The following is a 19,592-nucleotide window of genomic DNA, read 5'->3' as shown; positions in this document are numbered from 1 at the left end:
ACTGTAAGAAGTGCATTTGTTGCTACACTGTGCTCTAATGGATTTTCTCTTTTAAGAGCTTGTAAAGTAATCAGAGGCAGCAAATCACAATTGCTAAGGCTGGGGACTGAAAGCAGGGATGACATTTTCAGTGAAGTTTTTCACTTTTCTTTCATTCAAAAGTTAATTTAAACCATCACAGTGCCATACTAAAAAAGCTAATTGATGACCTCGGGTGTAACATACAGTTATGCATATTAATGCACTCATCCCACCACAACTGCCATTTGGAAGATGAGATGGAGAACAGATTCAAATAAGGGAGTAACACAGACTGCTACCGATACAGCCTGTGCCCGCTTTGGCATACAATAATCTCGGTGCCTGGGAAGACAAATCTGTTACCAGATCAAGCTGGAGGTCAGAATACTTCATTTTTTTTTTTTTTTTTTTTTGACACTGATATCACATGAAAGGATCAATAAAATGGAATCTTACCACCGCATTGCGTTCAACTCTGGATCGTATTTGGTCAATTTTGCCTTCTTTAACTCTAGGAAATATGGAAGAATCTGCTCCCTTACAAAACAGAAATATATCACCTAAAAGAGACAGCATATGGAATTCAAAGAGGCCAAATACATCTTTCTTCAAAAAAATATCCAAATTACTAAGTCTTCAAAAAGATTTCTTCCAACTTTTTAATAACATTTGCACTCATGCTGTTACCCAGTGTCCTTTTTTATCAGGAAAGGCACACAGACTGTGATTAACGCTTAACTCTGATAGACCTGAAATAAACTCAAGTTAACAAAAACATCTAAGAAGAAACAGAATGTGACAGCCCTACCTGTTGAAGATTTAACAATTACACTCATTCGCCGTCTCACAGAATCAAAACTCAAAACCTCTAATAATTCAAACCTGAAACAGAAACAGAATATTTTTTAAACAACTCTGTTTTTCCAAATCCCTAAACTGGTTATTATTGACTTTGAGCATTATCAATTAAAACATGAATTCTAACACGGAAAATTATGTTGAGTAATATGGAATATGGAACTAGTACAGAATGAAACAGCAGGTTACAAATAATAAAATAGGTGAGCCCCATAGCTCCTCGTTACTGGAAACCGAATTTGTCTGCATGATGCTCATAAGTATGTTTGGATGTGTAGTCAATATAATTTATTTAAGCAGAAGACTAGAAACTTTGCAGTAGAGCACCACACTGCTTATAAAGTAAATTCCTACCTATACCACCTACTCATAGCCTTAGAACTTGAAATGTGTAAAAGTTTACACAGAAATCTTTATTGAATATTTTTCTAATTTTGACTATTTCTCTCTCTCAAAAGTGCCCACCTAACTTCATGAATCTTGCTCAAGTGTTGACTGACAAGCTATTCAAGTGAAAAAAACTTTTTTTTTTTTACTGGTTTTACATTTCTCATTGTTTTTATGATTTCACTTTATCCTATGTTCCTTTCCTTTCTAGGAGGAAAAATGAACACAAGCTCCTGTTGTCTGTTTCTGTATAATTCACCAGTTTATATAGTTTTACAATTTACTTATTTATCTATTTCCTTTTATCTAAGAGAGTCCCCCTCTTTTTCTAGCACAAACATAAGCACCCCAGTCATTAAACCAAATCACTTCAGGATTCACCTCTTAATATTTTGCTTATAAAATAGATGATCTTATTTAGACCATTCAGTTCTAAATCCTTACAATGCCTTAGCAGTCAAACCTGTGCAAAGCTCCAGTGTTTATTTCATTAAAAATTACAGCAGATTCTAACAAGGAGCTGGGTCAGGCCTATATCTACAAACCGTGCTGCATTTTGGAGAAAAATCTTAATAATTATAGTGCTTTCATAAGCACCAAATTATACTGACTCCAGTTCTTTTAAGTTTAGCCACAAAAGTCTGAAGTAACCTTTGGGAAAAATCCCTCACATTCCCCTAAAAGGAGGAAAAATAACAGCAGGATTCCTGTATTTGTGTCCAAGAGTCCCTGTGTAGTTAGGAGAATACACATGCAGGAAGACACTGATACACAATAGCCTTAACCAGCAGACACCTACAGAAGTATAAGGTAACATTTTCAGAAGTATGTACATCCCATTAAATACTTGTACTACTTAAATGTTATTGAAAAGTTTACTCATGTTATGGTCTACAAGATTTATTCTACATGTCAAAGGAAAATGATAAAAAACCGTACCCATTTAAATTTTTTTTGGAACCAGCTATAAAAATTTATTCTATAGATATTATCCTCCTGCAAATTATATGGATTAATGCTGAACAACAAATGGGGTACATACCACTTTCTATTAAGAGAATACTATTTACCATATAACAAAGGAAAAATACCCATAGTTCCTAAAGCTATTCATTCAGGTCATGAACCCCACACCACACCTTTGTTGTTGTATTAATATTTCGTACCGCATATACTGTCAAATTAACAGACTAAGTGAAAATATAGAACTACAAGGTACATTAAAATTATAAGTATTAGTAGGTCATTAATTTTGCTACTAAATGTACCATTTCTGACTTGTCTGAATTAAAAATTAAAGTATAGGGAAAGAATAATTTATTAAACACATCAGTAAAGAACTCCTCATCTGTCTATTTTGTTATATTTTTAACTACTCACTTCTCTATGTTATTTTCCCGATTTAAGATCTCCATAAAATTGTCTTTCAGCCTTAGATAGGTGTAACCAAGTCTGTAAAATGAAACACACATCAAAAGAATGACTACAACAAATATAATTATCCAGTTTAAGTACATCATAAGGATTTCAGACTGAGCCCATCTTCTGAAAAAAATCCCAAACTGCTTCTATTTGATTTATGAATATGAATAATCATGACTGTACGTTAAGAACATCAGCAGCTCTAGATGATTTACTGTCTGCTATTATGATTTCTGTGCTGAAACCAATTTTGAACTTCAGTGATTAGATCTCTAGATTTAAAAGTTATAATACCTAATTACACACATACCTCTGTATTCCCTCAACTAAAGCAACTTCATCAGGTGATGACGAAATGTATATACAAGATCTTCTTGACAGACGATTTCTCTTCAACCCATCTACACTGTCATCATCTTTCACTTGAACAGTGTGACAAAGACAAAGAGCTCGGAAAAATAGTTCCTCTCTCTCCTAAAAAACAAAAGGAAGTTGGTTGTCATGTGTGATCACTTTCAAGTATTCCTTTGAAAACTCTTCTTTTGGAAGGTTAGCAATGTCACTGATTATTACTATTTATCATCAGATAAAGGCAGTGTCATAGGTCACCTGCACTTTAGGGGGAGCCAAGTCTTTCCCAGTAGTAACCATGCAACTGCTTAATAGCTGCTAGTGCTACTAGCAGTGCCATGCAAGTCAAGCTGCTGATGCCCCCCAAAAAACGTGTGCATCTTTTGCCTCAAGTTTCAGATGGTTTGGTAATGACAGCTTCCGAGACCAGAAAGAGATTTCTATTTCATGGATGCTTGGCTGTGTTCTACCTGTCTATGTGTCTGAATCTTTTTACGTGCTGTTCAATACAAACTGTATGTGTCATTGTAATTCCAGGGCAAAAACACAGCGCATCTTGGCACCACATTCTGAGTGCCATGGGTGAGAGCCTTAAGACCGTTGAATTACACCAATGTACTTTAAGAGGCCTTGTTTTGCCATAGTGAAGGGTATGGCCAAAGTATGATTTGAGACTGTATTGATATCTTTAAAAATATATTACCCTCTGGCTATGATCATCCTGCTCATTTACATCCTGCTCATCAGTCGACATGTGAATTCTCCTTAACTTCCAACTAACTTTGCTTTACACAGCAAAAAAGTCACAGCCACATGTATGCTGTGTGAAGCCCATGTAAAAGTAATTTAATTTGACCATAAACCATTCTCTGGACACATCTTCACTCAGTGATGACTAAGTAAGCATTTGCACTGAGCACTCATTTTCCCCCTTGAGGAGTTTCCTACTTTGAATTCCCTATTGTAGCTAATATTAAACGCAAACCAGCTATTACCGTTTTTTAGCTATCAACGAGAGAAAGTTCTATATTTTGGGGTTTTATTTAATTCAGTTTTACAGCGGCAGTAAGTTAGGAAACTTCCTATTAAGCCTTTAAATCTTGCTCTAAACTAGGAAAGGAAAATGTCCATGTCGTGATGCATTTCCTGAAGTTACCTGCTTTGATTAGTGAAATTCAAGGATGTTATATTCCTAATATTTCCTTCATCAACACAGTTAAATTTTCACGTTTCATTGTAAAAAAACCAAGAACCTAGAAAGAGTCATCATACCTTTCCACTTCCTCCTGGAGAAGAATCGATCATATCAATGCCTGTACAATCATGGAGAATTTGGCCATTGCAGATAACATGTGGTATATAAACGTGCCCTTCAATGCAACATTCTACGAATTCCATGTTGTTCTCAGTTAACGTTCCTGTTTTATCTGTGAAGACATACTCAATCTGCAAATAAGCACAAATTAAAAACAGCAGGAATATGAACAGAGATTTTTCCAAGGTCTCTTAACAAAACTAAGATTATTACTGGGTTACGACTTCCTTTAAAGGTCCTTATTTAGGCTTCTTCAGAAAAGGAAGATAACAATTTCTTTTGGGAGTCATCTTCCATGGAAATGTGGGCCCTGAAAGATTTTATTGTACAAGAGCATCAGCAAAGCTATCTTTTGCCTCACAACATATACAAGTGATGTGTTTAGCCTACTTTCAGTCTTCTCTCAAGCTCCTTTTTGGTGTTTAATGTCTTTCTTGCTGCAAGACAGATATTTATGGAAACAAAATGCACACAAATTCCATTTCCCAGGGATCATTATTTAATGACTCGGATCAGTTACTGTCAGAACAGTCCTTAGGGTAGTATCAAAATTCCCCACTACATTTTTTTTTTTTTCTAGTTTAAATGGGGACATTGGACTAATGGTCAGACAGTTATACACATAGGCACTGTTATTGCCCTGGAAAAATTCCTCTTGTCTCAATATTGATTTTTTCATTAATTTTATCATTTACAACGAGCCCCAGCATTTAAGGACAACAACATCAAAAATAAAACCAAAACCTGATCTACAAACCAGAAGAGCTAGATCAGCACAATTTTGGATATAGGTATTGTATACAGATTTTATGTATATATTTGATAAACTGATAGCATTATGTAAAGTTAGGAATCAAACACTGGAACTAAGGCAATTATTTAGTATTCGGCAGATTATTTAAACTGCAACATTTATCAAGTGCATCAAACAAATTTTTGCTCTCAGTCATATGGGAAGTTATTAAAGAAGTGAACTTTCCTCCTAGATTGACTATTCTAACATTCATTAATCTGAAAAGGCAAGTTTCCAATTTTTCCCGTGGTTTGTTATCTGTGGACGCAATACCCATATTCAACTTTTTTCAAAGTGGACAGGATTTATATTCATCATACACTTACATAAGATACAAAATGCTATCAAGCTAAGGTCTTTTGTTCATTCAGTGTGCTGCTTTGGGATCAACACCAGTTAGATGAAAAAAGGAACAAAGCATGACAGTATTTACGACAACCACAAATATGGATTCACAATCAAAGCCTTCACTAGAAATACGATGCATGGTATCTTTCAAAAATGTAGAAGCAAAATTTTGTTTGTTAGATTTGTACTAATGATGCCAAGTACTGATGAATGTCCCATTCTAGGCACAACACTTAAATTTAGTAGTAGTAAGTTATTTTTCATAACAGAATCACAGAATAGTTGAGGTTGGAGGGCACCTCTGGAGGTGATCTGATCTACCCACCCTGCTCAAACAGGACCACCAAGAGCTGGTTGCCCAAGACTGTGTCCAGACAGGTTTTGGTTACCTGTAAGGATGAAGACTCCACAGTTCGCCTGAGGAGCTCAGTCACTGTGACAGTAAAATAGTGTTTCCTGATGTTCAGACAAACCCTCCCCTTTCAGTTTGTGCCCACTGCCTCTCGTCCTGTCACTAGGCACTGCTGAAAAACACCTGGCTCCACCCTCTTTGTACCCTCCCTTCAGGTATTTATATACATGGATAAGATCTTCCCTGAACCTTCCCTTCTCCAGGCTGGACAGTGCCAGCTCCCTCAGCCTGTCCTCACAGAAGAGATGCTCCAGTCCCTTCACCATCTTTGTGGCCCTTCACAGGACTCCCTCCACTATGCCCCTGTCTCTTGTGCTGGGGAGCCCAGAACTGGACACAGTACTCCAAGTGTGGCCTCAGTGCAGAGTAGAGGAGAAGGATCACCTCCCTCTACTTGCTGGCAATACTCTTGTCTAACGCAGATGAGAATACCATCCCACTTCTTTGTCGTAAGGGCACATTGTTGGTTCATGTTCAACTCGTTGTCCAGCAGGACCCCCAGGTCCTTTTCTACCAATCTGCTTTCCAGCCGGGTGGCCCCCAGGGTACCCTGTGCCCCATTATCCAGATCATTAATGATTCGGACTGGACTCAGTATTGACTCCTCATGTACATGGCTAGTTACTGGCCTCCCACTAGACTTCATGCTGCTGACTGCTACCCTCTGGGCCTGGCTGTTCAGCCAGTTTTCAACCCACCTCACTGTCTACTCATCCAGCCCATGATTCATCAGTTTCTCTAGGAGTGTCAACTGTCTCCCATAATAATAATACAATACTTGGTACCACCTTTATCCAAATAGCTATGTCTCCCGAAAAGCTTAATTACCAGTTGGGCTATGCAAAAATAAGGAAACACCTTCTTATTTACTTGAAAACCTATGAAAACATTTTTAATTAACAGAGATCCTAAATCTTTTCTAAAAAAAATAGTCATGCATATCTGTGTCAAGGTGATGATTTTCTTACACAGAATACTAAACATAGAAATTCTTTTGGAAAATGAGAATGACAGTCAATCATTTTACTGAATGAAACTTGTGTCTGGAGATTTGCTGTCAGTCTAGCCAGACAAAAAGGGTTTTTTTCCATCTGACACTTAATCTAAGGAAGTTAGATGCTTATATAATCTCCCTCCATAGTCAATGGAGAGAAAAACATTACCTTGTTAAAGTGTTTATCCCTTACTAATATAGTAATACTAATTGACTTCCACTGATTGGCTGAAAACCCAGAATTTTTGATTCTGAAAGAGATCTCAAATTTTATTTTTAAAATTAATCAGCACTAAAGAAAACGCACAGTAAGTTGCGAAAAAAAAGGTGACAATTTAAAAATAAAAATTATGGTAGAAACAGCTGAAATAAATTTATCATTCAATGAAATTTACCTGTCCCAACTCTTCATTGAGGTCAGAAGTATTCACTAGTGGTCCTTCACCTGTGTCCTCATCAAACATTTCCTCATCCCATGTAAGGAAATAAGAACCAAGAAATTTCTGCATTTCCACAGTGACATACATGGATACAGGAATAATGTAGTTGAAAAGAACCATGAATGCAAGGAAGTCTGTAAAAGCTCGAAGAAACTGCCAAAGAAACAAGGAAAATGCTAATTTTTCACGCACTAGCAAAAACCCGAAAGATGACTACATACATTTGCAAATTATTTTTTTCTAATACCTTTCCAACAGTAAGCAACATCTTTCACAGCTCACAAATCAGCACCTTCATGATTTGTAACATCACAACTAATTTGGCATAAAGAAAAAAAGCTTTTTTGTTTTAAATTTGTATTTTTCTTTACAGACATACAAGTGTACAGTTACGCATCACTGTTGTAAAGTTCTAGAGCAACTAAGAGTGGTGAACACTCATATGAGAACAAGCAAAACAATAAAAATGTACATTCACAAATTACCAGAAAAATACTGTAAAACTACAGTAACTCATTCAAGGATTACCAAACTACATAACTTCCAAGCAGCATTCCATTAATAAATAAAGGGTTTCCCTTCCTTCTCTCAATACAAGTAGAATGTGTGCACATAACCTGGCTCAATTTTTTCAGTGGTGGAGACTTCTTGGAGGTATAGTCAACCTGCTGAGCAGGCTGAGACAGTGTTACTGGTGGTAATAAGAAATGTAGAACATGCCTGGCTAGTGTGTGCTCATCGTGCATTTAGGGTAAAGAAGGAAATCTTCCCCTAGTCTGACTGGGAGGATTTAGTGAAATAACATCATGCTTTCTGTAGTGCTGTGTTCAGTTTGTTACTTTGGATCATCTGGGTATCTGCTCTGGACTATGTCCTTGCTCCCATAAGGACATCAGAGACTAGCAACTGTTGTTGGTCTCCAGTGCTCATGACAGTTACAGCGCTATATGAAACTAAGCTTCTGAGGGGTATTTCTACAGACATTCCTAAAGCAGATTCTTTTAAACACATCTGTTAAATGATTGCCAATAGTTGTGGGATTCCTTTCAGCCCTATATTTCTTCGCAAGAGGTCAGTTCTTTGGTAATTCACATAAATGACAGTAAACTCTACAACACTTTCATGAGGCTTTTTATACTAAAACAAACATTTCCTCATCAGTTAAATTCACACATACAACTTAAGTGCAAAAATCTAATATACAAGCTTTCTTCAAACATACTGTTATCATTGTTAGTAGCACAAAAAAGCAACAATTTATGACTGGCAAGTAAGCAGGCTGTATATACTTTTCAGTAGGATTCCTATAAATTAAGGCTTTAGTGAAATTTTTTTTTTGTATTTTAAATTTATTTCCATACCAAATTTCTTTTCCTTTCTGGCTCTGTTTTCTGATTATACCATGGCTCATCACGAAATGGTTCACTCTGCCAGACATACTTCAGGACAGTATTTATCAGTGCTTTACTGATGAGAATACAGAGGTATACAATAAGGAATACATTCATTGATCTAAAAAAAAAAAACAAAAAAAAAAGGGGGGGAATAAGAATTCCATTAGCATATAAACTACGGATGTTATTTTAAAAATGTTATACTTACGCTTCAGCCTAACATTTGCTGCAAGTCTAACAATGCTATGATGTTAAATAACTTTTCTACAGTGTTTTCCCCATGAATAAAAGTATTATTGAGGACCATTTTCTATTTAAAATGTTAACTGCTGTAATTGTTTCCGAACTGTGTGTGACATTACCAAACCTAGTATATTAGTGAAAACAATAGCATAGATGGAATCATAACAGAATAACCAGGCTTGTATCCGCAGACCTTTTTATGCCATTTCTCTGAACCAATATAAAAACACATAAGTACTTTTATAGAAATATAAATCTATTGAGAACATTTTCCTATGTAGCTGTAATGGTTTAACTGTAGGCAGTTTTAGTTTTTTCTAAAAAAAGAAGAGCAAGAACACTTCACATTTAAAACTATTATTTTCATTAGTGATGGGCATAAACTAAAAGCCATGGGTTATACATCACTAACAATAAAGAGACACATCATCATGGCTCAGTCAAGAGCAATGCTTAAGAGAAACGCTGTCAGCTGGTCAGTACATCTTGCCTTAATCAATGACATCTTTTTTGTCCCACAAGGTTGGACACCTTACTCTGAGCTGATAATTTCAGAGTAGGACTAGAAAATAATTCTCCCTATTTCAAATACAGTAAGCAACCAATGCCAGCTCATTCCTTGAGGATAGCAGTGTCTTCCTTTCCATCATGTATGCCTGTATGGAACTTTTAATTTTAGCTAAACCACGGAAAACCTGCCACAGATACGCTTTGTATTACTGCAGTTGATCCAAAGTGAAGTGTATCAAAAAAATTTTTACGGAATTCAAGACTTAGTTGCAACGAAGTGGAATGTTAGGATATTGAAGCACATAATCTTGGAATACTGTCAGTAGGTGTACTCTAACCAGTGAAAGAAAGTCTTCTGGAACAGCAAAGCACATCATACCTTAAAAAGGTAAGCATCACATTAAACTGGGTTTCTTTTTACGTGTAACATCTAATAACAATTCAGTATTAAGAACCTCATTTATATGGCGTTACACGACTGATTTTGTAAGTAAAAAAATATAAACAAAAAAGCAAACTGTAAGTCCCTCTAACTCCTTTTTAATTTAAATCAATGTAAACACACTTTTAGCAAAAAAAAAAAAAAAATCCTCTTTTATTCACCATTCAAACATGCAGTTTTCCACCCCCAAAATAAATATTAGAAATTTTACTTTTCTACAGCAGATCGCTTCTGTGATTTTGCCTGGTAATTTAATGCCATCTTAGTTTCCATGCCAGTGTAGATAGCAACACCTGAAATTAGACAACTTGTTTCACTCAAGATTGCGCAGTACATGATCATCATAAAAGCAAAATTCACTAGATTATTATACTCTGTCATTTCTTTAATTCTCTGTAGTCTGAAAGAAAAAGAACAAAGACTTGGATGATACTCAAAAAGTAGAAATGGCTTTAATATCTTGGTTCTTAGCAGGAAATTTTAAGCAGCGTTTACATCCCATTCCAGAGTCACAGTTCCCAGTTGCTAATACGTTGCTATGTATCAAAGCCAAACTAAAGCTGGGTTTTGAATAAATCCCCTTGTGTTTTTAAGTTCTTTTTTTGGCTTTAATTTTAGAGTTGAAGTCAGGCATTGTAAAAGAAAATCCAGATAGGACTAAACTACAGGATATATCCAAGAAGAATAGAAGGCAGTCATCAATTTTGCTTGCTTCAGAAAAATTTAATAACTAATGAAAAGAGTGATCTTCTGATATTACCAATTTCCTGTTGATAACACACATGGAGACCAAACTTCAGAAGATTAAACACAACTAAAAGAATCTGTAAACAAGATGGATTTAAAGTACTTATTAAACCAGCACATCTGTACATTGCTAAAAGAAAATAATTTAGCATATGGATTGTGCTAGGGTAATGCCAAACACTGCATGTGTTAGGCAGACCAGAAACGACCACTCATATTAGCAACATATCTGTCCAATACACAAGTTAACAGAAACAGTAAAACCATCCTCCGAAATTTACAGAAATACTTACTACAAACTAATTATATTAGTTCATCTATTTCAGATTAAAATTAAAAGAGAGCAAGTTTAAATTAATATATATTTTTTAGACTCTTTTTGGAGAAAAAGTTGCAAGATTTTGGTATTTCAGGCTAAGTAGTTCATAGCTATCTACAATCTTCTTTCTTGGAAGTATGGAAGTTATATTTGATAGACGATGACGTAGATCCTTGTCCCTTTTGTCACCAGCAAAAAGTGCCTTGTTACAACGGAGCTACTACTCCCACTAGGCTTTCTTGAAGAATTTCAAAAAACATATCTTAGTTTGTGCTTCTTGTTTCTTCTATAATATTCAAAATTTTCTGTGGAACAAAGACAATTCATACACACAAAATACAATGGCTAACAAAGTCTCATTTTGATCAGGAACTGTTTCAGTGGATTTTTTTTTTTTTTGATCAGCCATATTTATATTTGGTTGGGGTATGCGTCTGTTTTGACAAACGAGTAGAACATTTAAAATTATTTCAACAGGCTCATTAACTGCTTTGGGACAACAACATTAATTCACAGTGCTTTTTCAAAAACCATATATTTACATAAAGAAGTTGAGTCACTTTGTTGAATCATCTTCACTAATCCTTGAAGACTAAACTATAAAATCCCTCTCCCAAAAACCTCTGTAGTCAATGTACATCATTAATAGTCACTTTACTCCAATTATATCAACAGCAGACCTTATTATAAAGCTGTAAAACAAATGATTCAATAGAAATCATATGTTCAGTAGTAACTGTAGGGTTGTAACCTTGTTTGATGTTTGCCTTCATGGTCCATTTAACTAATCAATAGAAATATTTACCAAATATTTTTTCTGTATTCTTTAAAGTGGCTCCTCTAAGCAGCAGATTTTCAGATCCTAATGGCCTGCAAAAGACAAGTATTACAAAATATAAACACTTAGAGAGAAAGAGCAGACCTTAGTGGAAGCCATGTAAACCAGGAAATTAGTTTTACTCAAATATTTTTATTTTTGTGTAGCAAAGTTGCTGGGGATACTTAAAACTTTTAAATGAAAATTAAAAAAAAAATATAGAAAGATGACTAAAGTGAGGCCCATAATTTCACAATTCCAGTCTTAAACTAATGCATTTAAAAACCACATATGTAGGTATCTAACTAAAGACTCATTATCCTAATTGTAAGGCGCTTATTTTCAAAAATATAGATTCAAGACTTTTTTAGGCTTATATAAACTACAGTGTCCTCAATGTTAGAATTACTTATTAAGGACGATACATTCTTCCATTATTTTTTTTTTAAGTATAAATGGAGTGCTAGGTATGGTTTGATACTTCCTGTATATGTTTCAAAGCATAAATATGAATACAGGTAAAATAATTTATTGAGGAGTAGAGGAATTAATGTAAGGATCCCCATGCTGTTCAGAATAATTTTTGGAGCATGATATGTAATACAAATCACCATATGAGTGCAAAACCAAGGACTACTGTATAGACAGACAGCATGCATAATTGTCAGATGCTACCTATACAGCAATGGGAAAAAACTCCCCAAGTTCAGTATTTCGGAATGTTATTCAAAGTGTTCTTGTGGTATGAAAACCCCAAAACCCAAGATACTCTAAACAAAAACCCCAGGGCCATAACTCTGATGTAAAACCTGAAACCTAGTTCCATTTAAACCAGTGGAGTGATATTATATGAATGACCTGGATTACAAGGCATTATACCCCAATATAGTGAAAAATACCAATTGCTCTAATAGTGCTGTCCAAGGAATTTTTGCCACAGATTTTCTTCTCACGTTATACATAGATCGATCTACTGCTGTTGAGATTAAAAGGGTATTTTCTGCATATTTTCCTTTCCTCTCCCACCCAAGTTCACTTCCAACCAACTTTATTAATCAAAAGAATCTTTAAAGTGAAAGAAGCAAAAAAGACAGTTTTCATAGCAGATCATGAAAGAAAATCACATATCTACAGACTCACTGATGTTAGGAGGGCACTTAGCCAGAACAGAGTAACTCCCCACATGCTGGGGTCTAGCATATCAACTGAGCAAGAAGCTTTCCCTCTAATTGCTTTGCCTCTTTGTGGCAAGGACCTGAATAAAATCAGGTACAGCAAGAATCTTCCTTGCTGGTAGACAGAAGATCCTAGGCAGAAGAGACAGGAAGACTCGTGCCTCTCTTGTACTGCTCCATTTTTCTTCTCTATTTGCTGGACAAGGAACACGTCCCTTCAGGATGAAACTCCGCTGCACATGAGGCAGACCCTTCTAGGTGCCAGACCCAGGGTAACAGATTGCCATTTCCTACACCACACACAAAGTCCACTTCCTTGGATTTTGCTTTCCTGAACACACACAACATTGTGGACATTTCAGACAAATTTACAAACACCCTTAGTAAAACTGAACATGATATTTGGCATGTTCAACCTCTTCATTTTCTAAGAAGAAAACTGAGAAAAATATACAAGTGATACTATTCATACTGTTTAGTGCACTACCAAGATCCCACGCTAATGGGCCAGTATTGCACAAGCACTGGCAAAATTCTGTCAACGTCACTGACAAACTAAATACATGTCTAAAGACATAAAAACATAAGAGAAATCTATTAGATTAAAACATGAAATATTTATGATAGATGAAATAGTCTAAAGGCTTCTAAGAGAAAAATATTCTGTCAATAAGATGAGGCAGCACAATGTTGGTGAACCAAAGATAACTCTCATTATTGATACTTATTCAACCCTGAAAATGTTTAAGTGTCTAGAAACCTCTGAGTTTTTCCTACCTTGCAGTAGGCTCATTCCTATCATGGTAAACATTTATTCGACCAACAAATCTGCAAGGGAAATATACAAGTTGTTTAACAGAACTGCTAAGTTGTGTCTTCTTATGCATATATATTTCAATATTTCTGAAATCAAAAGGGAACAAGCTGGATATTAGCGTTCTAGATGGCAGAGGAAACTGTGGGAAGCTGGTGGGTCTGTTACAGTGGAAGTGAACTTGTCAGGCTCAGAGGAGCAGTGACCTGGGGGCTGAGATAACATACAACCCCATAGAGTCACATCTAAAGACACTGTACAGTTTGTTATGATGCATCATGATGTAAAATGACCATACGCTTTTGAAAAGGAAGATTCGCCAGAGTGGTTTGTTGAGAAGTGAAGTGCCAAGTAAAAATTAGCAGAGATAGAAGCTGTCTACCAATAAGCGTTCTCATTATTCATGTGTCAACAGCTGTCCCAACAAATTCCACCATCTACAACAGCATAACCATTCACTTTGTGCGCCGGGTATTTAAAAAAGGATCAAGCCATTCATGGAATGGGTTTTCTAAAGAATCTGTTCTCCTGCAGATTTCTAGAACAGTTCCTTGGTCACTGAGATCAGGGAAAAGAAATACCTCCACACCTCAGAAATAAGTAATGTTTTGTCTTCATCTTCCAACAGTATTTGCTCATAAAAGAGTACATTTTAGTTTGGTAACATTTTTTCCTGTGTATTATTTCACCTATTTTTAGTGTTGCAGGAAGAACAAGTTTCCCCAATGGTATGGGGCTTTTTGTCTTTCACTGTTAAGAAACAAACCTCAAAAGAGGCTTCTAAAGATTTACCATTAAGTTTAGTGAAATTTTGTACCGCACTTTTGTAAAATATTATTACAAGACTTTAAACACTGCTAAAAACCTGTATAGGTTTTTCTTCATGTTCTGGAAGCTTAGTTTTTAAATGTCTGGCTAATCATGATGGCTTCATACGATCATTAGCTAATATCTCAGAGCATGTTGTGTGAGGTTTGTTGATAATGATAGCAGGTGTAAATCCATACTTCAAATAGTCTTGATAATTACAAATTTTTCTGGCCGACTTCTTCAGATCTGATTAGGTTGGCACTGTTTTTATCTTGTAATGTGGCTGATGAAGAGCTCATACTAAGAGTGGAAACATTTGCCATTTTCTTGTGCAATTGTGCTCGCATTTAGTATTATCTTCAATCCACAGTTTCTTTGCAGGAATCTTTTTAATTCACTTGACCATTTTGTGAGGGTTACTTCAGTTAGAACCAGAAAAAATAATCCATAAATACACTTAACTGGGCACACATAAACTGTAATACTTCACAACAAGCTGAATGCAAAGGAACGAGCGAGGGTGCTACTGGCAACCTCTCTGCATTGTAGAACACCCTCTCTTCCTCCAGGGACTCCTCAAAAACCGTATGTGACATGGGACTTTCTGACATACAGACTGAGTAAGGGTGCCAGTGTCAATATTAAATATTAGTAAAGCTTAATTTTGTTACTTTTTTAGATTTAAAAAATAAATAGAAACAGAAGCTCTAAAATTTTTGTCACACACCCCAATAGACTGTCTTGTGCATTCCCTTTGGAGACCACTGCCCTAGAACAGATCAGTAACTACTTGCAGGAAAGCAGCACAGATGGAAGACCAACCTGACTTCAAGCTCACCCTGAGGCCCACTCTAACCAGGCAGATGCAGCCAGTATCTTTCCATTATGATATTCTTATAATGTATTGGTAGGGTTTCAAATGAAACGGGTAAGAAGTATTTTCTTACTTATAAAGGTCAGGCTGAGGTTGTTCACATTCAATGGTAGCGTGTAGTGCATCGATTTCTTGTTCACTGTGAAATGCCTTTGTATCTTGGACAGCATAGTAAGTCTGGAAGGAATAAAAAGTTGTAAATAAAAAAGTAAGAACAGATATAAAAGATATTAATCTGCACATGTACTTCAGCAAAAAATAGATTTACTAGCTCATAGTTAAGACAAGATGCACCTCTAAACGCTCCTAATTCAGCATCTTCTTAGATTATATGCAAGTACCTTGCAGTGTACTCACAAATCAGGTCACCATGAAAGCATTTAAGTACAAAAAAGTTCGTGCATTATCTTTGTAATCTGCATGCCTACACTGGACACAGAAAAAAATCACAAATAAATGTTTTACAACTTTCCATAAAATAACGATACATTAAGATAAATTAAGTCAACTAGTAGAAACGTGAGTTATACAAGTTAATGTATCTGCTCACAAATATAAACATGAAGTGATATTGTGATCTTTGTAAGAAATTAAATGCAAACTTTGCCTTAAAAAGAAAATGTAGAACATTGTATTACTTTATGACTGGATTCACCATCCAAACTAGCTGTTGTAACAAAACATGTTCCATCTCCTCTACTACTTGATAGAAATATTAAGTCACATGGGAATGTTTCATCTTCTTTTACCATTACAATATCTCCAACCTAGGGAAAAAAAACAACCACAAAATAAATGTATTTATCATTTATGTAGCAGGCCAAATTTCACATTTCAAAACCAAAATCTAGGTTCACTCAAATATCTTGAAAATTCATCAAATTTTATTTACACCAAGATTTTACCACAGGAGTAAAGAACTACAGAAGCATCTGAAATACTGAATTACACCTACTGGAATGACCGAGGTCTACCGTGTACTACCTTTCCTCTCAGCATAACCATTTTGCAAGTACTGTCTTAGTAAGTTTTGCAACATTATTTGAGAGATGGAAGAGAATATCCTCGTTTTAAGACCAAATACAACAGAATATTGTTTCAAAAATGGCTGAAGATGTGAGCTACTTTTGAGGATAAGCATCTAGATCCAAATATTATAATGAGACAGCCGAAAGCTAAAAATTCCAAGTCTGCCAGTGAGAATAGGATAGATTTTCAGCAGAATTTGTGACTAGAAGTCCATCCTATTTTTATTCATGGTGAGTAAATTTTTTTTTGTGAGCAGATATTCATTTAAAGGTGAGCAAATTAATTTTTATCCATATAAATATACGTAATATCTTACAGCGTGTCAAACGGTATCACAGAACAGCCAACCAACTACAAATTCAAAATATTACTGTAAACCATTCGAGAAAAACAGCCTTTGATGCATTTTTTGAGCACATCTTTTACAAAGGAATACTAAAAAAATGAACAAATGCAAAGATACATTACATGCTTTAAGAACATAAAAGTTTCAATAAAATTCTCAAAATATGTAATTTTTGCAATTCTTCATGTAGATCAACATCTATTTAATATAGTTTTATGTCATAATTCATTATCATATGGTTCAGCTTAACCATTGTTCTTGTGATATAAAGCTGAACTCCAATACCCTTAGCAGTTGGCAGAAGTCAGCTAATTCTAGTGGCGCAAAATACTGATGATCAGCAATAGTAACATCTGAAAATAAAATTGTGACAGCTTAGAATTTACTAAAATGTACTGAAGAACTAGGATGATGATAATAAATGAGATTTAACTTCTTGTAGCTACGAAGAAGGCTTTTTTTGAATTAATAGCAATGAAAAATTGCAGATTGTACGTACAGCATAGGAGAATGCAAGTTGCCAAGCATACTTGCAACAATCAGATATGAAAATTCATAGAAACTTCAATAAGAATCTTTCCATCTTTTGTGTAAACAACAGCATCTTTTTGAAAATCACGACTTCTTGTGCAGCAGTAGAGCCATACTATTTACTAATTTTCAGTCTCTGAACAAAAATTAGAGACTTATTAAAACAGCATAATAACAATTAGTTACTCCATTTCTAGGGAAAAACCCTGCACTTTTAACCAGTAACAAAAAGTTTTGAGCTGTTGAAATTCAGGAAGGGATTCATTTCTTCATGTATTTTCTTTTGATTAAATGACTTCTCATGCATCAGTCTGCAGACCCAGGTGAGTGAAGATACACAGTGAGACAGTGAAGGGGCAGGTCTGGAACTGTAGGCCGCGAATGTCTTGGCTGGAGCCAGCCTGAACAATACAGAGCCTTCATCCCAAAGAGCAGTGGAGCCTGGCAGACCAGACTACTACTCAAGATACCTTATTCTTCCAAGATATGTCTTCAAGACCACTTGCCTTTTTGCCATGAAATCATTAATTATAAAAGACAATGACATGATAAATTATAGCACCTCAAAGTGAGAACTTCACCAAAACCAGACAAAACGCTGTTAGGGAATTATCCTGAATAAACTGTAGGTGACAGAGAATCCACTTATTCCTAGAACAAACTGTAAGAACACCACATAACTATTTCAATTTTACTAGCTCTCTTTACCACTGAAAACAACATTAATTTAATTATCAGCTACCTCAAACACAACAATACTACTGCAAGTTTAGTCACCTCTACAGACGCCTTAAAAGGAAAAATCAGAATTCTTCAGAACATTGAATCTGACCAGAGAGAAAGTCAGGAGGCCAGTTTAGCAAACAAACCCCTCCTCACAGTAAAGCGACGCTATAAGAACGAGAAAAAATGCCTGCCGTGTCTGGAGTTTTAAGTTGCCACTGAAAACATTTACACATCAGAAAGTGAGGGTTTAGGTTCAACTCATAAAGACAACAGAGTCCTCTTACTTTTGATTTTCACAGATCATAGTGCTGAAAGATTCGTACTCTAATTAATCTAGCAAGATTCTCTCTGTAGGTCAGGGCATACAAACCACCCTGCAAGCCAGAAGCAACCTATAATGCAACAGCCTATTAGAACAGGACTTAACCTAAACAATTTGCAAAAGAAAAAAAGGCAGGAACAAGACAACCCCCCAAAACAATTAAAAATACTAGCAAAGAGCATCTTCTTAATGACATTTAAAAGGTGTTCTGGCAACATTTGCTACTATGTCAGCTAAAGGTGCAAAGAGGACAGAGCCAGGCTCTTTTCAGTAGTGCCCAGTGACAGGACCAGTCAGTGGCAATAAGCACAAACTGAAACGTGGGAGGGCCCATCTCATTTTCACTGTGAAGGTGATAGTGCTGGCAAAGGCTGCCCAGGGAAGTTGTGGAGTCTCCAGACTTGGAGGTACTCAAAAGCTGTCTGGGCACGGCCCTGGGCAACTGGCTCTGAGTAGCCCTGCTTGAGCTGGGGGGTTGGACCAGATGATCTCCAGAGGTGCCTGCCAACCTCAACCATGCTGTGATTCTGTGAAAAAGAAAACTCATCTTTTAGCAAGTCTCTTTTTTCTTTCTTTAATCAGATGTCCACAGGCTTTAGGCATAACAAGGCTCTACCTTTATACAATCTAGTCTGTTTTCTTGTGTAATACAGGTCAAAGAATTTTATCCATTTACTCATACATACTGATGTATCTTTCCATGCAAATACTTCCTATGCTTGTCTCCCCTACCATTTAGTTCCTTAAAATACAATCTCTGAAAGGCAAAGAATAGGGGAGAAATTGAGATAATATGGGCAATAGATTAACTAATGGAACACAAATTCCAGTTACATGGTAGTTTATTATTTTTATTTGGAATATATAACTGATTAGTTACACACATGGAAGACTCAGCATGGGATGTCTTATTTTTTTTTTATTACTGGGAAGCTCTAGGCAGAACTATCACACTCAAAGGGAAGGTCACAGCAGAAAGGCTGCAAACACTGTAAAGCCATTTATGCCCAAACGAGGCAGAGCAGAAAAAGATATCCCTTACAAAGAGATTATAAATAAAGAAATTCCAAACAAATGTTTACCAAATTTGCTGAGTTCTAAAGAGAATTGTAATGAAAACTTAACCTGCTCACACACACACAAAAATTCTGA

The 19,592-nt window shown here is 35.8% G+C and overlaps 1 protein-coding gene across 1 annotated transcript in view; it reads right to left on the bottom strand.

The window, feature by feature from the left end:
* ATP11A (ATPase phospholipid transporting 11A) overlaps positions 1-19,592 on the bottom strand; it is an 85,479-nt gene that overhangs the window by 31,191 nt on the left and 34,696 nt on the right. The window contains exons 7-18 of the mRNA XM_086481730.1: positions 16,125-16,253; positions 15,560-15,663; positions 13,766-13,816; positions 11,802-11,866; positions 10,142-10,223; positions 8,703-8,853; positions 7,297-7,494; positions 4,312-4,485; positions 2,999-3,162; positions 2,647-2,718; positions 830-903; positions 478-581 (exon numbers count right to left, since the gene is read on the bottom strand). Coding sequence (XP_086337856.1) covers positions 478-581; positions 830-903; positions 2,647-2,718; positions 2,999-3,162; positions 4,312-4,485; positions 7,297-7,494; positions 8,703-8,853; positions 10,142-10,223; positions 11,802-11,866; positions 13,766-13,816; positions 15,560-15,663; positions 16,125-16,253 — 1,368 coding nt within the window. The remainder of the gene's footprint in view (positions 1-477; positions 582-829; positions 904-2,646; positions 2,719-2,998; positions 3,163-4,311; positions 4,486-7,296; positions 7,495-8,702; positions 8,854-10,141; positions 10,224-11,801; positions 11,867-13,765; positions 13,817-15,559; positions 15,664-16,124; positions 16,254-19,592) is intronic.

This window comes from Leptosomus discolor, chromosome 1 (assembly GCF_034619465.1).
Source record: "Leptosomus discolor isolate bLepDis1 chromosome 1, bLepDis1.hap2, whole genome shotgun sequence".
NCBI classification, from domain to species: Eukaryota; Metazoa; Chordata; class Aves; order Leptosomiformes; family Leptosomidae; genus Leptosomus; species Leptosomus discolor.
The sequence above is the reverse complement of the archived record's forward strand: the minus strand, read 5'-3'. Positions and strand labels throughout refer to the sequence as shown.